The sequence below is a fragment of the Passer montanus genome, unplaced genomic scaffold, assembly GCF_014805655.1.
Source record: "Passer montanus isolate IOZ18808 unplaced genomic scaffold, ASM1480565v1 scaffold85, whole genome shotgun sequence".
NCBI classification, from domain to species: domain Eukaryota; kingdom Metazoa; phylum Chordata; class Aves; order Passeriformes; family Passeridae; genus Passer; species Passer montanus.
This window is the reverse complement of record NW_024373812.1, coordinates 1,938,585-1,962,288: the sequence shown is the minus strand read 5'-3', so window position 1 is coordinate 1,962,288 and position 23,704 is coordinate 1,938,585. Positions and strand designations below refer to the sequence as shown.

Here is a 23,704-nt window from a genome sequence, read left to right as displayed (position 1 = left end):
TAAGATTAGGGTAGTGCAGAAGGAAATACACTTCTACACTTACAGTATCACCAAGATCTGTAATAGCTTGTGTCTACACCACTCTGTGCCTGCTAGTTTGCAAACAGAATGGAGTTTGGTGGCAATGCACGTGGGCCAGTCCAGTCCTATTCTTGGCTTGGAGTGGTTCCTTCCTGCAAGCTCGATGTCAAAGACTGAGCTTAACTTCATGGCCACTGTCACTGGTGGGTAAGGAAGTAACCATAGCCCACAGACCACTGGGACAGAGATCAATTTTTTTGCCCCAAAGGGCATCTGGTGGGGCTGTGTGTGAAGTGTGATCTCTGCAGCTGTGCCCAGTCAGAAACCACAGTCCTGTCCCGAAAGTCAGAGTTACTCCTGCCAGGATCACTGGGTTACCAGTGCTGTATGTTAAAATACAGAGAGATCATGGCCAGCCTCTGTGATCTTGACCCAAATACTCATTAGCATCCGATGAATTTAAGCCAAGTTATCTCCCACCCTATTATTTAGTACTCACTCTGTGATCACATCTGCAACACTGAAGTGCACTTTCTTTATGATAGAATAGCAGAATGGTTTCAGTTGGATGGTACCTTAATAAGCACCTCATTCCAACCTCCCTGCCATGGGCAGTCTCACCTCTCACTAGAGGTGAGAGTGTCCCATTTCCTTGAAGCTGTCTGCACACTTTAGGATTGAGAGGAGTTGAACTTGAAGGCCTTCCTTATTTTTCCCTCTGGAGAACCTGTTTGAGGGGAAGGAGGCACCCTGGAGTTCATTTACTGTTCATGTGAGCAGTTTGAAGTCCAAGTCCTGATTATTTTATTGATTTTTAGCTAGGGATTTACTTGTGAATAAGGTAAAAAGCTGATGTGTGAAGGTTCGTGATGGTCATCTCCAAGCATGGGCAGAACTTTCTGTTCAGGTGGCATTAGTAGCTGAAGTCTGCTTTCTCTATTGGCAGAAAACTATTTCAAGTGTTATCTGTAAGAATTAAAATAGCTGATTGCTGTTCTGCTGTTTTACCAAAGGTAAATAAATTGAATGTTGGTAGTATTGATAATGATAAAGGGTGCTGAACAAGAGTCTCTCTTCATCTAAGAATCCCACTGACAACAGCATCTGGTAAGTGGGTCATGAACGTCACTTTATCTTCACTTGCTAACCAGAGAATCTGTCAGGAATGAGTCATTGTGCCTAGATATTTTAGAGTCTGTGTTAACTCTTACATGCTTTTGACTAATGCAGATGTATGTCAATACAAACTGCAAAACTACCGTCTAAGTTAATTTTGTTTGTACAATAGGTAGGAGACCCTGGTCTCAACAGAGCAACATAACTGAATTCCAGGCAGCCACTTCAGATAGCTCTTTAGTTTAGTTTAAGTGCTTCTACATATTAAAGGTGAGAGAGGTAACATTTGTCACATAATGATAACCTTTTATGTAATCAAAGGTTAAGCATATATGGTTACAAAAAACAAGCTAAAAATATTCAAAATGTTAGGGAAGAGGATAAAATAGGATGAAATTTAATTGCTGGAGCTGCCCCTGGTCAAGCACTTTAAAGAGCCCATGCTTTCTGCTTGGACAAGATAGATGGATTTAGCATCTTTTGAAAAATTACAAGAAACAATAATAGCTAGCACTTAAAAAGTTAAGAGATACCATTTTCTAGACCTACTTTTCTGAAACTTGAATATAGGTAAAAATGTGACTGTAGTCTCCTTAAAAAAAAAAGTACTGCATTCTTTTAATTCCCACTGTCTTCAGTACACTTTCAATTGTACATGTGGAAGATTAATGCTTAATTTTCACATTGTAGAATAATCTCCTAGTTTTAATTGTGCTAGTGGCATTGTTAGCTAAACTGAAACTCATGGTGTTCTTAATTTCAGAAAGCAGCTAACTCAGATGTCTTAAATTTGGGAAAGTATTTGTTTTCTTGGCTTCAAAGCTCCCGTGCTGTTCTCTTAAGAAAATAATAATATGCTCATAAAATTCACAAGTTTTTTTCTTTAAAAGGGAACTTGCTCATGAAGAGGGCTGGATTTCTTGCCTCTTTAACTGTGTTTGAACTGCCAATAATGCTTATATATGGATTTCATTTTCAGCTTAGCAAATGCTTGTTCTGCCTAGAAAGTGAGGCAGGATATGCTTAGAGAGCTAGCCTGGGACTGTATTTCGCATTCATAGACTTGTGTATGAGCTGTGAAACTCTGGCAATACTTTTGCCTTTAGTACAAGGAGACAGGTGCTCTGCACTTGAAGACTTCATCAATTCCTGCTGCCTTCTGTCATCTCTGCTTGAAGATAAAGAGTAAGTCCACTTTAGGACATACTGCTGATCACTGCTACATGGCATTTTTTTCACACTTGATTCAGCTGTGCAGCTTACATGTTTGTTGAAAGTCTGATCCTCTTACATACCTTTTTAAAAAAAAATTGGGTTCCTGTTTGTCTTTTGGCTGGCAACTATCTGTCACATTGTGGTGGTGTTTATTTATGGTCAACATTATAGGGCTTAGGGAGTAAAATTCTTCAAGTTGTGTGTATGTGACCCCTTAAAAATTTCATAGACAGTCTAGGCTTTGCAGTCTAGAATACAATCCAGAGTACCGTAGTCTAGTCTACAGTACTGTGATGGATACTCTTATAGAGGAAGGATCACATTTCTGTCTCCTACACCTGTTTCCGTAAGACTAAAGCTAACAGGATATCTTGCTTAATTTTGTAATTTCATCTTGTCCTCTTGAAGATAGTAGTTTCTCAGATACTTGGAAGTATTCTACCATTCCTGTGTTGCACAAAGTGAAGGTGTAAAATGCAGCACATGATTGAGATGTCTAGAACTGTAGTTCTAGAAAAACTGCCTGAAAGTTGAACACTTCCATAAAATTGTTGATGCAGCTGTCAGTATGTTTGCAGTTAAAGTTTGTACAGAGAGTTTTAGTTCTTATGCATGTTTTTGGTCTTCATTGAAGTACCATGGTAATAAATGCAAAGGATTCTGCGTTGGTCATAGAAATAGAAAGAAAGCTGGACATGATGTTGTCAGGCAGAGCTTGTGTTCATAGTGCTAACACTGGTCATATAGTCAGTGCTGTGTTGGGAAGGACTCTGCTTGGCAGATCCTTGGTTATGGAGCACTCAGTCTCCTCTAGTGCAGGGTCAGATGAAACACTTGTCACCATGCTGAATTATAGTCAGCCCCAACAGCTGAGGCCATGACTTGTTAAAGGATTTTCTTTCCTGAGGGGCAAGTGGCCTGTTTCAGCAGAGCATGGCTGAAACATCAGTCTCTTAGAGATGGCTCTTACACTTGCAGTGACTTGTACAGGAGTCTTTTGGTTATCAGGGGAAACCTATTTATGTCCTCAGTGGAAGCAATAAAAAATGTGTGTTAACTGACTGGCTGCTTGAATCTAGAACATGTGAAACTTGTTAAGCTCTGTAGTGTTCACTCCTTTTATCATAACATTGAAAATGTTAGTGTCTGGCAAGGGCAGAGCTGTGGGAAACCTTATGCCTTGTCAGTGCTGCTGCATATCTAAAACTCCTGACTTTGAAAGTGACCTCAGTTGAGCCTGGGCTGCCAGTTTCTTTCAAGTCTTCTGTCACTGTTGCTCTGAGCAGTCTTAGCTTTCTCTCCAGCTCTAAATCTTTCACTTCCCTTAATGGAAGTCTAATTTTAGGGTGTCTAAACTAACCTTACAGGAAGATGGGGAAAAAATGTTATTGTGCTTTAAACTGAGACTCTGAATTTGAGGCTTACTACTGCCTTGAAGATAAGCAAGGAAGCAAAATAGGTGGGTCCTACCTACAAAGTAGGTTTGGGGGTTTTTTTATGTTACTGAGGAAGCAGGAGGAGATGGAGATGGTGTGGTATATCTGTGGAGGGGCTTAGTGTTCAAAGTTACTTTATTTACAGTGTAGAAAGTTTTAAGCATTCCCATGACATAAATAAAAAAAAAATTAAAAAAAAAAATTGAGCCTGGTAGGGCAATGAGTAGCTGGAATTTCAGGTACTTGCTCATATAGTATGAGTGCCTGGTATGGAGAGGACTACATGAATGAACAGAGCACAGCAACTTCATCATGTTTCAAGAGAGGCTTGCTGTCTTTGATAAACTCCTCAGCTCTTTTTTCGTGTTAGCCTTTACTCCCATTGTGTTTGGTGTTTGCAGTTCTATATCACTCTAATGCATCAGCTGTTTTTGCAGGGGTTTGTGCCCTTGGCTGGAGAGTAGAGTAATTCAGCAGCTAAAGGAAGAAGTAGTTGAAGTGCCTGCTCTTGTGTGGTGTGTGATGCACATGGGTATTTGCTTGCGGCTGCTAGGTGGTGTCCTGAGATGAGTGAGGTTTTGTCAGCCTGACAATTTCTGATTAAGGCAGGGTTGTGGACAAACGGTGCTGCCTGGAAAATTGTGTCTTGCCAGTGGAATGTGTTGTGCAAAACTTGACTAAAATGTGAAATTTAGAATAGAAGCCAAATAGGATTGGAGGCAAATTTCTATTTATATTAGTTTATACATATTTATCTGTCATGACTAAGTTTATACATATTTATCTGTCATGACTTGAAGCATAGATCTTCTGAGGAGAGGGAGGGTTGATTTTAAAATCACCTTTTTAAAGTTTTCAAGTTTGTGTTTTGAGTTCTGCAGATGTTAAAATGCAGTTTCTGGTATGGCCCATGGACTTGGTGAGTTATGGCACGAAGTTAATAAAGTGATTTTGAACTTTGTGTGCGTGTTGGAAAAAAGTGCAGCAGCAGAGTATTGGCTTACTTAGCTAGCTTGGATGCTTGAAGTATCATGCTGCAGGGATAATCCTGGAAGACTTAAGATTCAAACAAGCCTTATGTCTTATATCCAGAGCACAGCTAACATCTTAAATCTGCTGAGGGGTTGTAACTAAATGGCCTTTAAGGTTTCTTCCAACCCAGGCAATTCTGTGATGTTTTATACTTCTGATTGCTATTTAATATTACTAAAAAGTATTTAGCAGCATTTACTGTACCTTTTAATAGTAAACAGCATAATTTATTGCACTTCACTTGTCTCGTGGAAATGAGTCGTGTAAACAGGTGAAGATGAAGGAAGTTGTTTCATCTTCTGTTGCTCAAGATAGCACTGTGTCTTTGTACTTTCATATGACTTTTGCTGTTAAGCAGGCACGATACTGTTTTGACCTTTCAGAAGTTCACAGGCTTTGTTTTTACAAGTAAAAGAGGTAGAAAAGACCTGTTTGACTAAACCTGCCATGGATTCACTCATAGCAGCAACTTAATGGAAACAAGCTGTTTTTAAAATGATTATTCATCATATATTAATCTGAATTAACGTGTTGATCTCAATATATAGCATAAGCAAGAAATTGATGTTTTAAAAATTTTTAACTCTCTTATATGACTAAATATAATTAGGGACCTTTCTGAACACTAAATCACTCTGCTTTTTAGCAAACACTGTGCTTTTTGATGGAGATAATTACAATATACATAATCTTGCACTTTTCTGCAAACAGATTACCATTTGCTTCTGTCAGTGGTTGCCATAACTTACAAGTAGCCTGTGAAAGAATTGAGGTTTGGCATTGGTCCTGTAGTGATGAGGACTATCTTGTGTGCTTTTAGCTAAGGTAGGGCTCTTTGCTTCCATACTGGGAGTCCCAGGCTGCCAGTTTGGTATATCTTACAATGTTTGCAATTTCGTATGTGTATGTAGATATATGTTGCAGTTACATCTTAGTGATCCTGGGCCAGCTGTTTGAATAAATGTTGATTCTAGTGGAAGCTAGTGTGTGAGAGACCTCTCATAACCTGAAGTTCTTACAGCGTAACAGCTTTTCAGGGTGGCTGTGCTGTGAGACTAGAGCAGAGTGTTTATAATAATGAAGGTATGTTTCAGTGATGTCTGCCTCGTTTGGATAGTGATGTAAGTGACCTGCACACCCTGAAGCTCTTTCACTCCAAGGATGTCATGTGGATTATATGGACCTGGATGTCCCTACAGAAAGTAGATACTTCCTCTCAGCCTCCACAAGCTGAGTGGTAAGTAATAAGATTTCAAGCTGCAGATGGTTCCAACAGGTTCATGGTTTGTCCATTATGTATTGAAGCAAGACCTTAAAATACATGCAGGGAACTTTCTCGTTGTGTGTGTTTATTTTCTATAAAGTATATGTATATCTGTGTTTTATATTCTTTTATCGCAGTACTTCAACTGGCAGCTCTTGGCTGTGAAAATTGGCCAGACTGTGTTGTGGTTTTCTGTGTACAACTCAGAAGAGGGCTTATTATACTATTCTCTATGGAATTTTTCTTCCTGGAGTATGTCAAGTCAGAGTGGAAATAGAAAGCTGTAGAATGCCACAGAAGAAAACTATGCAAGCCTGTGGTTTTAGTGACCTAATACTTTAATTCACAGTAAAGAGAAAAAAAACTGAGATGGCTCAGATATTGTATTTCATTTTAGGATTCCTTTAATTTCTTTTGTAAATGTACCAATTCCCACAGTTATCAAGGACACAGCTATATTTTCTTCAAAATTTCTGTGCTATTGACTGGTTGCAGCAATTTGTTTTTACCTTTACTTATTTGAGGCATTTAGCAGAATTCACTAAAACAGAATGGGATTTGTAATGTGAATCCTTTCCTGTCTTCTGAGTTTCTGGAGCTGTTGTAGATAAGTTTTTGTGGTAGCTGTGTCTTTGTGCATATTAAACCAAAGCATTTTTTGAAATGCACTTGGAGCTGTACAATGGTTATGAAATCTTGCATCTATAGTAAGATGCATTGATTATTTCAGTTTCCCACTCTTGCCCACCACCTTCTAAACAAAAGAAAAGCCAGTCTTACTTATAGAACAACTTCTCTATGTTAATGTAAGAATTAATTGCTGTGGAGACATAGTTCAATTTCAAATATCGAAAACTTCAGCTTTTCTCAGCACATTTTGTCCCATGTTTATTTAGCAACTGCAAAAAGAAATGGTGTTTTCCAGCTACTTAGTATTGCAGATTACAGTTGTTCTTGTTTATTAATTAGAGCTGTTAAAACTGGAAAAAAAAAGTTCCCCTTGGGCATACTTTCAGGCACATATTTTTTGAGTTGGCAGTTAAGACCTACACTAGGGAAAGAAATTGTTTTGAGGACAATTTATCATTTTTCTACACATTTTCTTTCATCAGTAAAGACCAGGAAAAAAAAAAAGAAAAAAAAAACCAAAAACCATGCATGTGATTGAAAGCAACATTGGAAGTTAACCTATGAAATAAGTTCTCGTAGAGCAGGGAAATATTTTTCAAACTTAGGATAATGGTGCCTTTTAGGATGTCTTTCAAAACTCTGAGATTAACTAGCAGGTAAAAAGCTGGACAAACAACCAAAACAAAACAACCATTCCAAAGTAATACTTGTTTTTGTGAAGTTTGGGAAAAGAATTTAAGTTCAGGTGTGTCCTGGTTTTGGCTGGGAGAGAGTTCCTTTATTCTCAGCCGTAGGTAGAGAGCTGTGCTTTGGAATCAGTATGAAAATAATGTTGATAACATACTGATGGTTTTGGCTGTTGCTTAGCAGGCTTTGCCCTGAATTAAGGACTGTTGAGAGTTTCGTGCTATGCCAGTGAGCACGTGTGGGAACAGAGACATTTCAGGGACCTGAACTGGCCAGCAATGTATATTCCACACTGTAGAACCTCATGCCCAAATTATAAACCTAAAATGGGGAGTGCTCACAGTTCAGGGATAGGGTTTAGTATAAGCCACTGGATGATGATGAGCAGTTCTTTTGTCTATCACTTGTTTTCCTTGGGGTTTCTCTCCTTTCTTATTTCATTTTATTAGTAGTATTGCACATTACTTTGTTTCAATTACTGGTCAATTAAACTGGTCTTCACTGGTGAGCTTTTTTTAAAATTCTTCTCCCCTTTTTGACCAGGATGTGAAGGGCAGTGTTTTTAGTTGTGGCTATGTGTTCTTAGTTGCCAGCTGGGTTTAAACGACAACAAAGTGTCATGCCATATTTTTACTTGGGTGGTGAGCACATTACCACAGGTTTTTAAACACCCCAGGAGTAGAACAAAGTGTTTTACATCCACTTGCTTATTTAAGGTGACTAGGTGGATACAATAAGACAGAATATTTAGCGCTCCTGGCTGTATTCCTGACAAGGAGTAAGTTGGCTGCAAATGACAAAACTGAGATGCCTGGAACATGTTACTACTAATAGTGGTAAAAATTAAAGGGTATAGCTAGCTTTCAGAACAATATTTGGTTTGGCAAATTCCATGGTATTTTTTCACCTTGGAGTGGTAAGGATCTTCTCCTTGTAATATAACAAGTTAGTTTGTAAGAAGGTCTGGGTGTCTTCAGTCTTCATTATTTCAAGCAGTTTTTGGCTGTCACTTGTTATGTTTGAATCCAAGGCAGTAATGGGTGTGATTCCCAGTGTTCCTCCTCCTGTAGTTTCCATAAGGATTTGCTTTATTTTTTGCTTGTGCAATAGCATGCACCTTTCCGTGAAGTTCCTGCTTTCAACCACACTTTCTGGCACTGAGATTTTCTATTTGGACATGGTGGATCTCTGTTAACCTTCAGCTGATGTCTCTGCTGGCTTGCAGAACATCTTCTATTGGGGTCATGTAATGCTTAGCATCCATGGTACCCCCCCACCATGAACTTTATCCTCCTGCTGCAGGGAAGAACCAGAGCTGCACCATCACTTTTGTATCCAGCAACAACAGGCTTATGTTGGTGAAACACCAGATGATGACGTTTCTCACATGTGAAGAGCCATAAGCTATAATGCAGAAGGATGGCACCAAATTAATAGAGTTGAACTTGGTTGAGATTAGAGACAATCTACTTAATGTGTGTCAAATACTTTGATCAGTGTTTGATACTTTTCATTCATTCTTCAACTTTAATTATTCCAGATTTAGAGTGATAGCTGACAAGTGGTTTGGGAGAAAGACATTGAAGTATCAAATTCTGAAATCTAGTCGTAACCATAGTTTACAGGTGTTTTCTTACAAGCTTCCCAGCCTCACCTGCTCAGTGATGTATAAGTTGTGTGTTCAGTAAATAGAATCCATCTGCTGGAGCTATACGCAAACTGCAATTAAATTAGGGATTGCTCAATGACTTATGCAGGTTCCCTTATTTTGCTAAGCTGCTTTTAAAATTCAATTAAAGCCTTAATGCAGAGTAAAATATAATTTGAAACTTGAACAGTAACTTAGATTCAGTGAACAGAAAGTTTGATGGTATCCTCTACTTATGCATTTATCCCTTCTGGTTAGACCACAGTCATGTAGGGAGTTTCAGATACAGTGCTACACTTAATTGAGTTGTGTGTCTGAGTGTGTGCTTCTAGCCTTATTCAGTGTCAAGATAATGCTGTGGTAGTCTCCACAGCATTAATCACCGATGACAGTAGTGACTTATGAATGAGGCAACTTTTTTGTAAAAGAGCTGGTACCAACTGAATGATACCTTGTCTTGGCTCACAAGTTGTCTGTGGGGTTGCCACACCACAGGATCCCTCTAGTACATTGTAGAACATTCTGACAATTTAAATTGCCAGAAAAAAGGGTTGAATGTTTCATACTCCGTACTGGTCATGGAACATATCTTCACTCTGAAATTTTAGGAAACTTGCAAAAATTACCTGAGTCCATGAGATGAATTCTGAAGACAGATTCATATATGGTCTTCATATGTTGTCATGGATGTATCTTTTAACGGCATTTTTGCACGAGTGCATACAACCTTCAGAGTGATCAAAGGCAGAATAAAACCTAATGCCAAGTTTCTGTGAATTTGACTTGGTCCTGCTTGCAAAAATACGAAGCTGGCTTTTTCTTGCACTAGTTTAGTACAAGGATCTTTGCCAGTTAGCTTCATACACTGAGACAGAAGTTTATGGCTTTAAACACAGTGTAGTTTATTGTAAACAGTGTTCGTAAAATGGCCATTTACAGGCTGAAAGCAGAAAATACACTAGTGTGCACAGGAAAAAGGGCTATTCTCTTTCAGTCAAGGTCTAGATGACAGTTTTTGGAGGAGTTAAGTAGGTGGTATATGTAGTTGAAGTTAAATTATAAAATTTAAAATAAATTATAAAAAGAAATAAGCTCCTTAATCTTCTGGAATTCTATTCCAGAAGAATTCTATTCCTATGAGTTCTGTTTCTGTAGAAATTCACTGTAGGCAATGAATTTTAATTCCTAGACTTTATTATCCTCAGAGTTTGTGTTCTTCACTGTGATATTGATGCAAATAGTATGTCCCATTTGGGGTTTTTTCAAGACAGGTTTTTCACCTGTGATTTCTTCTGTGATATTGAAGTTCTTACTGGTTATAGTCCTATAACTTAGTCTTTTGCAATAAGATTGTTTTGCAGAAGTTGAAATTGCCTGATGTGTCTGAAATGATGGTATGGTGACTATTGTAGAAAAATCCAATTTTTTAAATGTATGATTATCAATAATTTTTCGTTGTCCTATGGAAACGTATAAGTGTGTTATTTTCTATTCAGACTTTTAATTTTCCATAGTATGATTAGTCTGTGCTTAGTTTTTGTGTGTAGACCTTGAAAATTGTTTTATACCTTAGTGGTGTGCATTAATTTTAAAATATATTATTAATGAGGTTGTAAATGTTTTGGGGTTTTTTGTTGTTATTTTTACTTTTTGTTTGATATGCCTGTTGGGATGGTAATATATGACAGTTTTGGGTTTTCTTTTCCAAAATTTAGCATTAATAGAATTCAATTGGCAGGGCTGCTTTTCTTACATTACTTTTACCTGACAATGAGAAACTTAGAAACAACACCTCTTCTTTGCTCCTTAAAATGAGCCAGTACATTTCACAGAACTCATGTAGACTTATTTGATCAACACATTCTGAAGAGGTTTTGAGAACTCGGCTGATTGTAGAATTTGTTGTGACTCTGGTTTTTGTAGAAAAAATAATTACTGTAATTACCTGATACTGTTAATTATTTGTTTTGTTTGGCCTTCATACATTACAGGAATTTCTAAGAATTCCAGTCAAGATGCAGGATTATCTGGGTACTCTGGTAATGTAATCAACAATTGCTGCCAGAAGTCAGCTTTCTCAGCCCTTTCACTGGGCATTCCATAGCTCTGATGGGAAACAGCAGCCTAGGACTCCCTCATGTGGTGGGTGTCCCAGGCTTTCAGAAGAATTGTGCTGCATTGTCAAAAGGCTGTTCTGGTTCATGCAAGTGGAAAGTGTGTGTTGAAATGATGCAAGTGGTTGACTGTGGGAAGAAATGCAGCAATGGAAGTTCTTCTAGTGCTGAAATTGCTCTCCTTTCAGTACCTGCTAATTACCTGGTAATAATACCATTGTATACTAGTGGAGCAGTGTTGGGGGGAAAAGAGGTACCAGCTGCATGCTCAAGTGAAGTTCTTCAGCACTGGCTCTAGATTCTCTCAGGGAAGACAAGCTTCTCAGATAGGCATCCAGGAAAATTATCTGTCATCAGCAGCTATTTAGAGAGGGAAATCATGAGAACACAGGTTTAGTAGCTAGCTAGACAGCAGAAAACGTCAGGACCAGGCTTTATATAATACAGAAATGTCTAGTGTCAAGCCTGCTGAAATTTATGCCCAAAAAACTTCAGAGAAGACCAAGGAGAATACCAAGATGCTCTAATCAGTCATGAAATAAAACTATTGTATTAATCAGCTGCTGTCTAATCATGGTGTTAGGCAGAAAGCAATATCCATTCTTCTCAGGAGCTATAGAATGTTGCAGGACTACTGAAAAGGCAGCATTTAAGCTCACTGTGCATTTGTAAAGGACTCCACTCCTTGACAGGGCTTATTTAACTACTGTTAGGTTAAAAGTTGTATTCATCTACCTTTCAAGTCTTATGTTTAATGTATATCACATAGTTATTGAACACTTTCATACAAAATAACAGTTCAGATAATTTTTATGTTTACAGAAATATAAAATAGTTTGTTTTGTGAGAGAACGTGAAAAATCATCTAACAGGGATGGATCTTAGACAGGGACACTTTCCCCTAGAACAGGTTATGTAAAGACCCATCCAGACTCTCCTTAAATTTTTCTAGGGGTGGGGCACCCACAGTTTTTCTGGGCAAGGTGTTCCAGCATCTCACCATACTCACAGTAAAGCATTTCTTTCTTATACCTGATATAAATCTTCCCTCTTCCAGTTTAAATCCATTCCCCTTGTCTTATCACTACATGCCCATGTAAAATGTCACTTTTCAGCTCTTTTTTAGGCTTCTTTTACGTACTAGAAGGTACTGTAAGATCTTTCCAGAGCCTTCTCTTCTCCAGGCAGAACAAACCCAGTGTTTTTATCTCGTCCTCACAGGAGAGGTGCTGCAGAATCCCCTTCCTGTCCTGCTGGCCACACTGCATTAGATGCAGCCCAGGACATGTGTGGCTTTCTGGGCTGTGAGTGCCCAGGGCTGGGTCATGTCCAGCCTCTCATCCATCAGGTCCCTCACATCCTCTTTGGCAGGGCTATACTTCTCTGCACACCCCGTGTTTGTCCTTGGGATTGCCCCAACACAAGTGCAGGACTGTGCACTTGGCCTTGTTGAAGTTCATGAGGTTGTCACAAATACACACACCTTGCAAGCGGTCCAGATCCCTTTGGATGGCATCCCTTCCCTCAAGTGTATCGATGGTGCCATGGAGCTCAGTGTTGTCAGCCAATTTGCTGAGGGTGGCCTTGATCCCATTGTCTGTGTTGGTGACAGAGTGAAACTGGGCCAGTCCCAATAGAGACCTCATACAAACACTCCTTGCTGCTTGTCCTTGGTGTCCACTTGGGCATTGAGACATTGACTGTAACTCTTTGAGTGTGAATACCCAGCTGGTTCCTCAGCCACCATGGAATCCTTGTTTCTCCAACTTAGAGACGAGACTCTTGTGTGGGACAGTATCAAATGCTTTGCATAACTGCGGGTAGATGACATCAGCAACTCTTCCCTCACCCACCAACACTTCAACCCCATTGTAGAAGGTCACCAAGTTTATCTGGCACGGTTTGTCCTTAGTGAAACCATGCTGGCTGTTGTCACCTCTCCATTTCCCCTGTCTTACCGTAATTGGAGGATCTGCTTCGCCCAGAGATGAGACTGACTAGCCTATAGTTCCTGTACTGTATTTATTTCCCTTTTTGAAAATGGAGGTTGTTTTCACTTTTCCAATTAGGGAGAACTTCATGAGACTGCCACAGCTTCTCAAATATGATGGATAGTGGTTTAGCCATTTCCTTTGCCAGTTCCCTTAGGAACCCATGGATGTGTCTGACCAGGTCTTAAAGACTTGTGCACCTTCAGGTTCCTTAGATGGTTTTGAACATGATGCATTTATACAGTAAATGGTTCTTCATTATCCCAGTCCCTTCTTTGCCTTCCACGACTTGGGCAGTGTGGCTGAAGCACTTGCTGGCAGAGACTGAGGAAAGAAAAGTTGTTCGGTGTCCCTCAGACTTTTCTATATCCCTGATAACCAGGTCATCTTCCTGTTCTGGAGAGGGCCCACATTTTCCCTAACCTTTTCTTTCACCAACTTTCTATGTAGATGCTTTTCTTGTTTGCTTTGACATCCCTGGCCAGATTTAATTCTTTAGCTTTCAGAGAGGGTTCTATCCTGCTTTAAGGAATGTTGCTGCTACCTTTAAAAGCAAAACATTAAAAATGGATAAGTGTCACCTCTATCACATCTGCTTTACATGACCTCTTTTCTCTCTGGGTAGCGTCTGTTCTGAATATTGGGCAGCAGAGGATTTTCTTAGGGCTTTTACAGCTCTGTGCATTACTTATATTTTATAGGAAACATTGATGAAACAGCTTGGGTAAGCTACAACTGGTTTATTTGTGGTTCTTCTGTGATAAGTATTGTGAATTAGCCTGTGTATTTTTGAAGCTAAAAAAGTCATCTTTCAAGGCACAATAGTAAATGCAGGAGCACTGTGACCATAGCTATGATTTCCTATTTAGTTATTTCAACTTAAAACTATTTTGGTCATTTGGTAACAGGTGTTTGTGAAGTCTGTCTGCTTTCTTTCCTAAGTATTGAATTAGTGTGTTCATTACTTGTTTTTTAATGGTAGTAATCGCTTTACTTACGCTTTTCTGGTGTACACTTGAATGTCCAGTCAGTCTGTTGAGCAGTCTGATTAGACTGATTAGAATTAAATTGTTTGAAATACCTTTTTGGCCTTCCCCTCTCAAAATCCATTCCATCTATTGACTATAGTGCCAAAAAGTAACTTGGCATTATCTAATTAATTAAACATCATACATGTTGATCAAGTCATATTTATGAAGCTCAAAAACATGCAATAAAAATGGAACAGTTTCCCCTATTAAACTGAATAGCATAGTGCTTTCTGCACTTTTTTTGTAGGCCACAGAGACTGAACATTTGTCAATTACTAATGGGTATAGTATGTCTAGGTTCAAAGAGATGCCTAACTGAAAAGATTTTTTGCCACTTGCACTTGAATTTGACTTTGTTACAAGTGTTTGTTACATAAAACATAAAATGTAATTCATAAATGTGAGCTTCCAATGTGAACGTTCAAATCACAGCTTTTATTCTATTCTAACTTTGCTGTTTTACAGGCTTGTGAGATGCACTGCTTCTACTATGTGGCTTTTGGGTTTTCAGATTTTTTTGAAGAAAATTCAAGTCAGACTGCTTTTTCCCCACTAATTTCCTCATTCCTTCCAGATCATTTAATTACTTTTACTTTTCCTAATCCAGGTGATTTTACCAATCATTTAACTAACTGTTGGGATTTTTCTGCACCATGGTGTCTAACATTCATAGTGTCGAAAGCATAAAATCTAGCAGAAAGTTTACAGAAACATCTTTAAACAGGTTTGAGAAGTAGCCACAAGAACTATCCAGGAGGTTAAGGTCAGCTGGTAGTTAAATAAGAAACTCTTGACACTCCTTTATTTAGGGTAATCTAAATTTAGTAATAGTTGTAGATCTGAGTTATAAGATAAAGAGCTGATGACCTGGGTAGTCTCTTGTCTGTTAAGGCTGAGTAGGCCTTAATTTTGAAGATCCTCAAAAAGTAAAACTGGTTATACAAAATACCTAAACACATAGTATCAGACAGAGCACCAGGACAGCTGACTTAGAGACCTGTAAGAGTTTTCTCAGACAGTGTTATGAATCACAAATTGGAAACACAAAGCCAAGGCAAGACCCTGGTGCAGCTGGCCCTGTCTTAGTAGAAGACTAAGCAGTTTTTTGATACACATTTTTAAGTCTGGGGATTGTTTAACTTGTGGATAGCTATAGATTTACCTTCTTTGTTCTGTCACCTTTTTACAGACTCAGACACATAATATATTTTTAAGTGTGCTACTAGACTTAGAAACAAATGTTGTTCTGCAGGTCATTGCTGTCTTGGCAAATGGAGTTTGGTCTCGAAGAAGCACAAATGGAAGAGTCCAGTTTTGTCATTGTTCAGTCCAGTCCTTATTTTCAGGCAATACAACTAGTTATTACATTCATTAAATAATGAAGTTCCTCTTGAATATCCTAAGTGGTGGCTGATTTGGTTTAAATCTAGCCTCTTCACAGAAGGAGAACTGATTTGAGTTACCCTGGCCAGTTGCCTCTATTTTTATTTGAGTAAAATTTGTGCATGGTGGATATCGTGGTCTCTCTGTCTGAAATCCACAGTAAGACCAAACTTCTCTTTAGCATTTACAGCTGTAGTGGTACTTGAATAAGTTTGGACTGAAGTTCTTGTCACTTAGAACTTAGAAATGCAGTTCTTCCTTGTAACCCACTTTGTATTTTCCCACCACCTGTCAGACATAGCTTGGAATGAGGTATCTGGTGGGGTGTTTGGAGTAGCTGCTCCCACTGCATTTTATTAAATGCTTGTCTGAATTTTCTGGAACTCAGCCATCTGTCTGTGAACTGACAAGCCACTTAACAAGAGGTTAATATAAGCAGGAAGATGTAAGTGTGGTTCCTCAAACACTGATTCCAGAAATCAGGTTTGATTTACAATTATTTGCATTGCTTGTTCAAAGTCAACATTTATCTTATGTGCTATGAAGAAGGTGATTTTTGGCTCTCAATTATTGCTAATGTCTAAATAAACCACTAATCTTCACTAATGTTTAATGAGTTTTGCATTTTCTTAATCTTTCTAAATAAATAAGGACTTCAGAGAACACTTCTGAATTTTAGGTGATAACCTAAGTAAAACAAAACTGAAGTAAATAGAATCCCATTCACAGATTTACTGAGGGTGAAAAGGACTTTGGGAGATAATCTAGTCATTTCCTGTTTCACAAGCAGATTTTGCTTCAGCAAGTTGCCCAGGACCCATGTCCATTCAGGCTCTTGAGTATCTCCAGGAATGGAGAATTTATAACCCCTCTGGTTGTCTGTTTCAGTATACTATCATAGCTTGGAATGAGGTATCTGGTGGGGTATCTGGTTGTCTGTTTCAGTATACTACCACTCTCATGGTAAAAGCTTTTCTTTAATTCTCAAATGACAGAATAAAATTTCATAAAGTATTTCAGACTTGTTCTGAATAAATTACTGTGTTTTTTGGTGCACCTTCCTATGCTAATGTCCTAATATTTGTCAAGTTCAGCTAATAGAGTGTCTACAGAAGAATGGTCATGAATTGAATCCTTTGTAACAGCTGGGTAAGCTCTTTGTCTATAGCAGTTTGGGTGTTTTTTGTATGAAAAGCAGAACACATCAACACAGAGGGATAGGAGAAATAATTTTTCCCCATCTTTTTCTGTTACATCTGTAATAAGTGTTGTATAGGAAACATCCTGTATGAAATAGCTCTCACTTTGAGATTTTAAAAACTTTTAAGGTTGACATTTAAAAGGGCTCCTCAGGAGATTAATAACAAAATCACCATTTCTGTAGTAGTAGATAACACCGAAATCGCATAAAATGAATGCACAAAAAGAGAGATTCCTCTTTTTTGGAGATGCTGTTGGGAAGTATCTGCAGACCGTGCCGACAGTGGAAGTGATGGAGGTGACAGGTACAGAAATTGCTCTACTGTAATCAAACTTATAAGTAAAAAGTCTTCTAGGATTAGAAACATAGGAATATCTAGGCAGAGCTGTAAATGAATACAGAAATGCTTTTGGGTATTTCCATATGGTTTGTTACAGAAACATGACAAACTTCTGAGGTTAAAGGCATGAAGATCATGGAGTCTAACCTCCTGCTCAGAGCAGGGTTCTCTAGAGCAGGTGCTCAGTCTTCTCTCTTGTTTGGGTTGGGATTCTTTGTTAATGTGTGTATTAACCTGTTCATGGATCCATCTAGACAATTTATATTTGTCTGAGGTGCTTTGAGGAGGAGATATGAGAGAATGGAAGTGGCTTTGGGGAGTGGGGTGGTGGTGTTCTCTGACCTTTGGTGCCATGGAAGGCATAATAGGTGCAAAATTGTAAATGCCAGTGATGATGAGCCAGTTAGTAAACCCTCTTATGGTATTTAACAAAGTGCAAAATTTCCTGCTTTTTTTTGCATTGCGTACCTTTAAATGCATACTATATGGATATCATACAAGAATTTGATAAAGCATGAATTCTGTTAGATTGTTTTTGGACAATGAATATGCCATTTGTGCTTTATGTGATGTTGTTTATCATTTTATATTGTTGTGCATCCAAGCTTGTTGTGTTAGTCATTCTAACTAGCATTTTGTGAATTAGGTTTCTCAGATGCTTCCCTATGGCTTGTTGACAATTTTATTTTACCTTGTTTTGGTGTCTTAAAAAAACCCAAAAAGCCTCAAACCACAAACAAAACCCCGTCAGAGTATGGAAGTGTTTCTGGAAAGATTTGTCCTAATAAAGGACAGTATTCTTGCTAAGTATATCTTTTCACTATGTTAAAATTTTTCACCTATTTGCGTTCTTATGCACTAAAAATACTTCTAAAGTAGGATGCTAGTTAGGGATAGTGTACTGTAGGTTTTGAAGTTGTCAAAAGATGACTACTGCTAAACTCAAGTGTTTAGTAAGTGCTTAGGCAATATTAATGATTAGAAAGGGGCTGTTGTTCAGAGATAAGAACTAATGAAAAATGCTTTATGTCCATCTGTCATCTGAATTTCCAGCACTAAAAACGCCTGAAAATAATACTGCATCTTTGGCTGATATTTAATTCTTGATCAGATGCTTGTACCTGTTATTTTGAATATTGGAACAAAATGAGCCTTTAAACTCCTTGTTACTGAAAGGCACTATGTAGTATATGAATAACATCCATAAAATTTTTTGGCTTCTAATTTGGCTCAAATTCTGACATTGAGTGACTTTCATTTTCAAGCAGTAGTCCAGAATTTTGCCACTATACTTCTTATGTTCAATGAAGTTTAGGAGTGAGTAGTGGATTCCTGATGTCACTTCAAACTTGATGTTTCTGCATATCCTCCAGTGTCAAACAGATCATAACGTACTTCTGAACCTGCACTTAGTAGGTTCAGTAGGCATTTTAAGTCTTGCATTAAACTGAATGTAGTAATTTCTGTGTTGATCACAAGAACAGAGGAAGGTACTTGAAATCTACCAATGTTAGTGGAAAAATTAGATTACGTGATCCTTTGGAGTGGGAGCTGTTTTTCAGTATAAGCAATATTTACTCAGTGTGTGTCTGTAGGGGATAAATTATTGGCTATTCATTGTGTGGCACTGCAATACTAATGATGACTTTTTCTTTTTAATCAGGACAGAGTTTGGGTTATGGTTTTGTGAACTATGTTGACCCCAAGGATGCTGAAAAAGCTATCAATACCCTGAATGGATTGAGACTTCAAACTAAGACTATAAAGGTATGTAGGGTTAAAATAATTTTTAAAAACTGAGCTGCTTTGACTTTGTGATTTGTTTTACAGGTGTAACAAGCATTCAGCCAGTGTCAGTAGAATAAACTAGGATTTCATGTAGTAAATGGTCCTTTGTGGTGTTTATGTTTGGAGTTAGATTAAGTGTAGAAAGTATAGAAAATTACATTTTCTTAACCAACTTAACACTTTAGATGTATAGTTGAATTGCTTTAACTGAGGGATTATTATATACCCTAGTTGAAGAAATGCAATATTGCATGCTGTTTGAATACTGTGTGCTTCCTTATTTTCTCAAAGATAGTATAACTTCCTTAACAGTACTTCAAATATTTCAAATATTGGCTCTGGTCATTATGTCTCGAATGTTTGGTATTCCTATCTTTTTCTGTTATGTTACAACCCCTCACACACTTGTTTACTAAATTGAGTTTCTCAAATTTCTAGAAACAAATATTGAGAGTTACTTTTTTCATCTCCTCTTTTAATCCAATAACAGAAGACTGAGGACACTCATTTGAGCAATTGAGCTCCGAAATTCTGAGAGAGAGGAGATTAAATAAAACTGTAAGGAAATGCAGACTATGGAACATGTTTCACAGGTGTTGGTGCCTGAAAGCTGTATATGTTCCAGCTAGCTCGTTCTTCCTCATTAAAAAGCAGGATTTGCTAGCTGATCACTTGGATAGTGGCTCCTTTCTAACCAGGAGCATGTTTGAGACATGAAATAGTTTCCCTCTAAAAACACTTGTGTTTAAAAAACAGTGCAGAGCCACTGAAAGACAACTGAAACAAAAATAAGATACCAGTAATTTTGGCAGAAGTGTCGTACCTATTCAGTATTCATAAGATTTAATAAAGTGGATTACAATATTTGAAACTTAAATACAGCTTCGTAAAAAATGATGTCTCATGGCACACGGGTGTGATGGATGAAAGACATGGACAGATGCTTATCTGCTGAAAGCTCCCTGTTTGTTTCTGGCAGATGTCTTGTCCTCTCTCATTTTCTACTTTAGGGGAAAATTGAGCAAATTAATTTTGTGCTTCAGGACTTTTGAAGCTGTCTTTTTTGTGTTGGTGAGAGGTAATCTGTTTGTAGTAGTTTTGACATGTAATGCCTTGGATTGAGCCAGCATGACTTGTATGTCCAGGGTTGGACAAACTGGACTGTTGACTATGTAGGCAAAATAAAAAAAGGAGGTGGTTAGAGAAAATCAAGCCAGGTCTCCCAAATCAAAATGTTCCCTTCGGAGGGGTTATGGTAACTTACTTCATGCTGGCCGTATTTGAATTTTTAATCTTCCTGCACCTTGCTAAGTGATTAATTTAATCAATTTTGGCCTTTAAAAAAAAAAAGTTGAAAATTGAGTAGACGGTTATGAGTGATGACAGTGATACTTTTTATTTCCTGCCTTCCTAGGACCAAAAAGTGGAATTGCAGGTTAGATACCAGACAAAGACCTTTGCAGTCAGACTAAACTCAGGTGTTTGTACATTCAATATCTTTAGCTAAAGCAAAGCTGAAACTCTGGAGTTGTCACAAGCTAAAATGATAGCCTCTTTGCCAAAATAAAGAAAATCTGTTTAATTAGATAAAAGTATCTTTAAATGCTGATTGTTAAAGTTACAAGTAAATTCTGACTCTAGCTACCCCCAGTTAGGCCTGTTGAACTTCAGCAGCACCTTTCAGTGTTAGTGGGCATGACTTGAGTGCAAAATCTGCTTTACTTCTTCTCTTTTATTTACTCCTCTTCTTGGACATGGTGTATGAGGCCAAGATTTTTGTGACTGGATTTTCCAAGATCCCAGAATCACAGGATGTTAAGGGGTTGGAATATACCTTAAAGATCATCCAGTCCCAACCTCACCACTTTTACCTATGAAGCAGTAGAAATACTCTTCCTACTGTGAGGCATTTTGTAGCTTATGTGTTCTTCAGATTGGCCAGGGAGCAATGGGAGCAGAGGCCAAGTTGATGTCTGAGGTCTTTTCTGCATCTGGAGGCAGCATATTGGGTGGAGGAAGTCTCTTATGGGGTCTCGATTCCAGGGCCTTTGCAGAGGTTACTTCCTTTTTATGGACCACAGTGTTTCTATTTGTCTAGAGACAGTGACAAAAACAAAAAACAAACAAACAAACCCCTCCACCCCACAAAAAAATTAACCAAAAAAAACCCAGAGAAAACCCCAGCTGATTTGATAAACTCAGTATCTAACCCATAACTTTCAGCTTCAAAAAATTAATTTGAGATGTTTATGTACACCTTCATATGAAAAACTATTGAATGGGAGTGCTACTGTATATTTAGGCTTCAGAAGCAAAAAAAATTAGGGGTTTGTTCTCTCTGTGCATTTTTGGGACTTCTGCAGGAATGCTTGGTACTTTAGTAGATTGATGGTTCAAGTTTGCTTCCCATTAGTATATAAAACTGGAAGAAACTTTGCTGGTTCAGTCAGTGTGATGTATCCTCACATTGTGACTGAACTCGGTGTAATCCTACTCAGAGGAAACTGACTGTCCTGACCCTGATGTGTGATGCTCTGGATTGGGGCTGTGACAGATACCTCTGATCTACAGCTTCCCTACTAGCCTGAACGTCATTGAATATATTTTTCCTCATCCCTAAGGGCATCCACTTAGTGTTTTCTTGAAATAAAATACATTGAAAAATGTGGATTTGCAAAATGCTGGATTAAGGATTGGGTTTTTTAACATTGATAGCAACACAAAATCCTTATTACCTCTTCCCTTTTTTAAAAGAAAGTCCTGTGGAATGTTTTATGGAATACTTTACTGAATTTTTTGCAAAAATATCTCAACCAATTTTCAGGTGTATGTCTCCAAAGCAAGGATTAGCAGTCTTAGTCTTGTCTAACCTGGTGGTGGTGGGTGTATTGCCTTCTGATTTAACTGAATAGTAAGGGTGGGTGTATACTCTGCTGGTAAAGCCACTTATGGGTGTGTTAGATATGTGAACCATGTTCAGCTGGACAGTATGCATCCATTATTATGTCATGCCCTTTGTTGTATAATTTATGGTTTATTTCCAATGTAAACAGGCTTATGTGTACTGCACATAGCCTGTGAAGTTCGGGCTTCACTAGGTTATGCAACTTTAGTGTGGAAACAAATTGCATATCATAAAAGATGAAATATTTTCTGTGGCTTTTCTTTTGGAAGGTGATGCTGCTGGCAGGCTTTTTATCTCTGTTCTATTGAAGAGACAGTAAAAACATGGATTTTTTGTGCCTGGAGTGATTTTTCTTCTTACCTGCTTGCTTGTCCATTACTTTTTTTCATTTAAGTTATCCTGTAAAGATCAGTTCTTCCCAAATGTGGAATACTCAGAGAAACAAACCAGTTATGAGAGTCACTGATTTACACATAGGGTTAAGAAAATTGAGTGCATGTTCTTGTTGTCTTGGCTTTTGTTTGGGAGAGAAGTGCTGCATGGCTTTCCCTCCCCTTTGTTAGGGGATTTTTATGAGAAAACTTCTAAAAGAAAAAAGATCCAAGTGAATTTATTGTGAAATTATCTGAAAAGGAATATTTTTCAATGTGAAGTAAAAGAGTTATGCATTAACAAGAGAGTATTTTAAGATTCACTGTATAAAAAGGAGTGGGCAGACAAATGGCCTCTCTAAACTGGCTGAGAGCTGTGCAGGATGGTGGGTAGGAGGCAGCTTTTTACACAGACAGGAAGACACAAGACAATATTTTTGACTTTTCTTCATGGATGCTCGTTAGGCTTAATGATGGACACAGTCCTTTGTGGATTGTAGCTGCCAAGGGGACACTGAAGATGGCAGCAATACTGTGCTCCTTCCTCCCTTTTGAGAGCTTGAAGTAGCAGAGCCCCTGCATGCAGGACCTGGCATTTCTCTTAATAGAGAATGCTGGTGAGACATGTGTAGACATGTATGCAGGTATGTGTTGGAAAGAGGGGAAAATAGTTTGTCCAGGCTAGAGGCCTTGGAGTTGTCTTTTTCTATAAGATAGCATTTATAAGACGTATGTATTCTACTTAGTGTAGCCCTGCTTAAAAGTCAAATTTAATAAGGTTTTCCTTCTCTGAAGTTCTTTGGCTTATTGGGATGTTTACATGGGTAATTATTACCTGTCAGGGGAATAGAAATTTAAGGAATATTTTATCTAAATTATTAAATCTGTAGGTTTTCTTCCCACTCCTTTATAACTTTGCATGTAATAAAAACAGGCTTAATATGTAACATTCTTCCAACTTCCTATTGGAATGAATTTGACAAATTCTTTGGCTACAAACACAAAATATCCTATTTTGCCATCATCACCCAGTAGACTGCCCTACTGTAGAAAGTTGTGTAATGAGGAGAGCTAGTTAAGACTTCTGTAGAAGAGTGGATACTAAGCATTCAGCTTTACAAATGCTCAAAGTTCTGTATATAGCAATGGAGGACTTGAAATGAGGGCTGTGCTGCAAATTGGCATTATGCAATGTGATTTCACTTGATGTCTTGAACTGCTACTTAGATTTACAAGATTCATTGTCAAGGAATTATTCTCTAACTTTTAACTGTTCAGTAGCTGCACCCTTAAGAAATTTTACCAATGATAGTACTCTTGAAAACACTTCAAACACTTAATGGTAAATAGCAAAACACTGAAAAAGAGAGTTTGATTTCTGAGTTCAGTGCAACAGATAAAAACTATTGAGATGTTGTTCTTGTCTTCAACACTGATACTTGTAGAGAAAAATTTTGTTAGTGTCCCTTTTTTGTAGTAATTCTTTGATTAACTAATATGCTTGGGTAGCAGTGAAGTATGCACGAGTTTT

General features: G+C 38.0%; 1 protein-coding gene across 10 annotated transcripts in view; it reads left to right on the top strand.

Moving 5' to 3' along the window:
• Nucleotides 1-23,704, top strand: part of ELAVL2 (ELAV like RNA binding protein 2) — an 85,368-nt gene that overhangs the window by 44,153 nt on the left and 17,511 nt on the right. For all 10 annotated transcript variants that reach the window (XM_039733302.1, XM_039733301.1, XM_039733300.1 and 7 more), the window contains one exon: nucleotides 18,773-18,876. In XM_039733302.1, coding sequence (XP_039589236.1) covers nucleotides 18,773-18,876 — 104 coding nt within the window. The remainder of the gene's footprint in view (nucleotides 1-18,772; nucleotides 18,877-23,704) is intronic.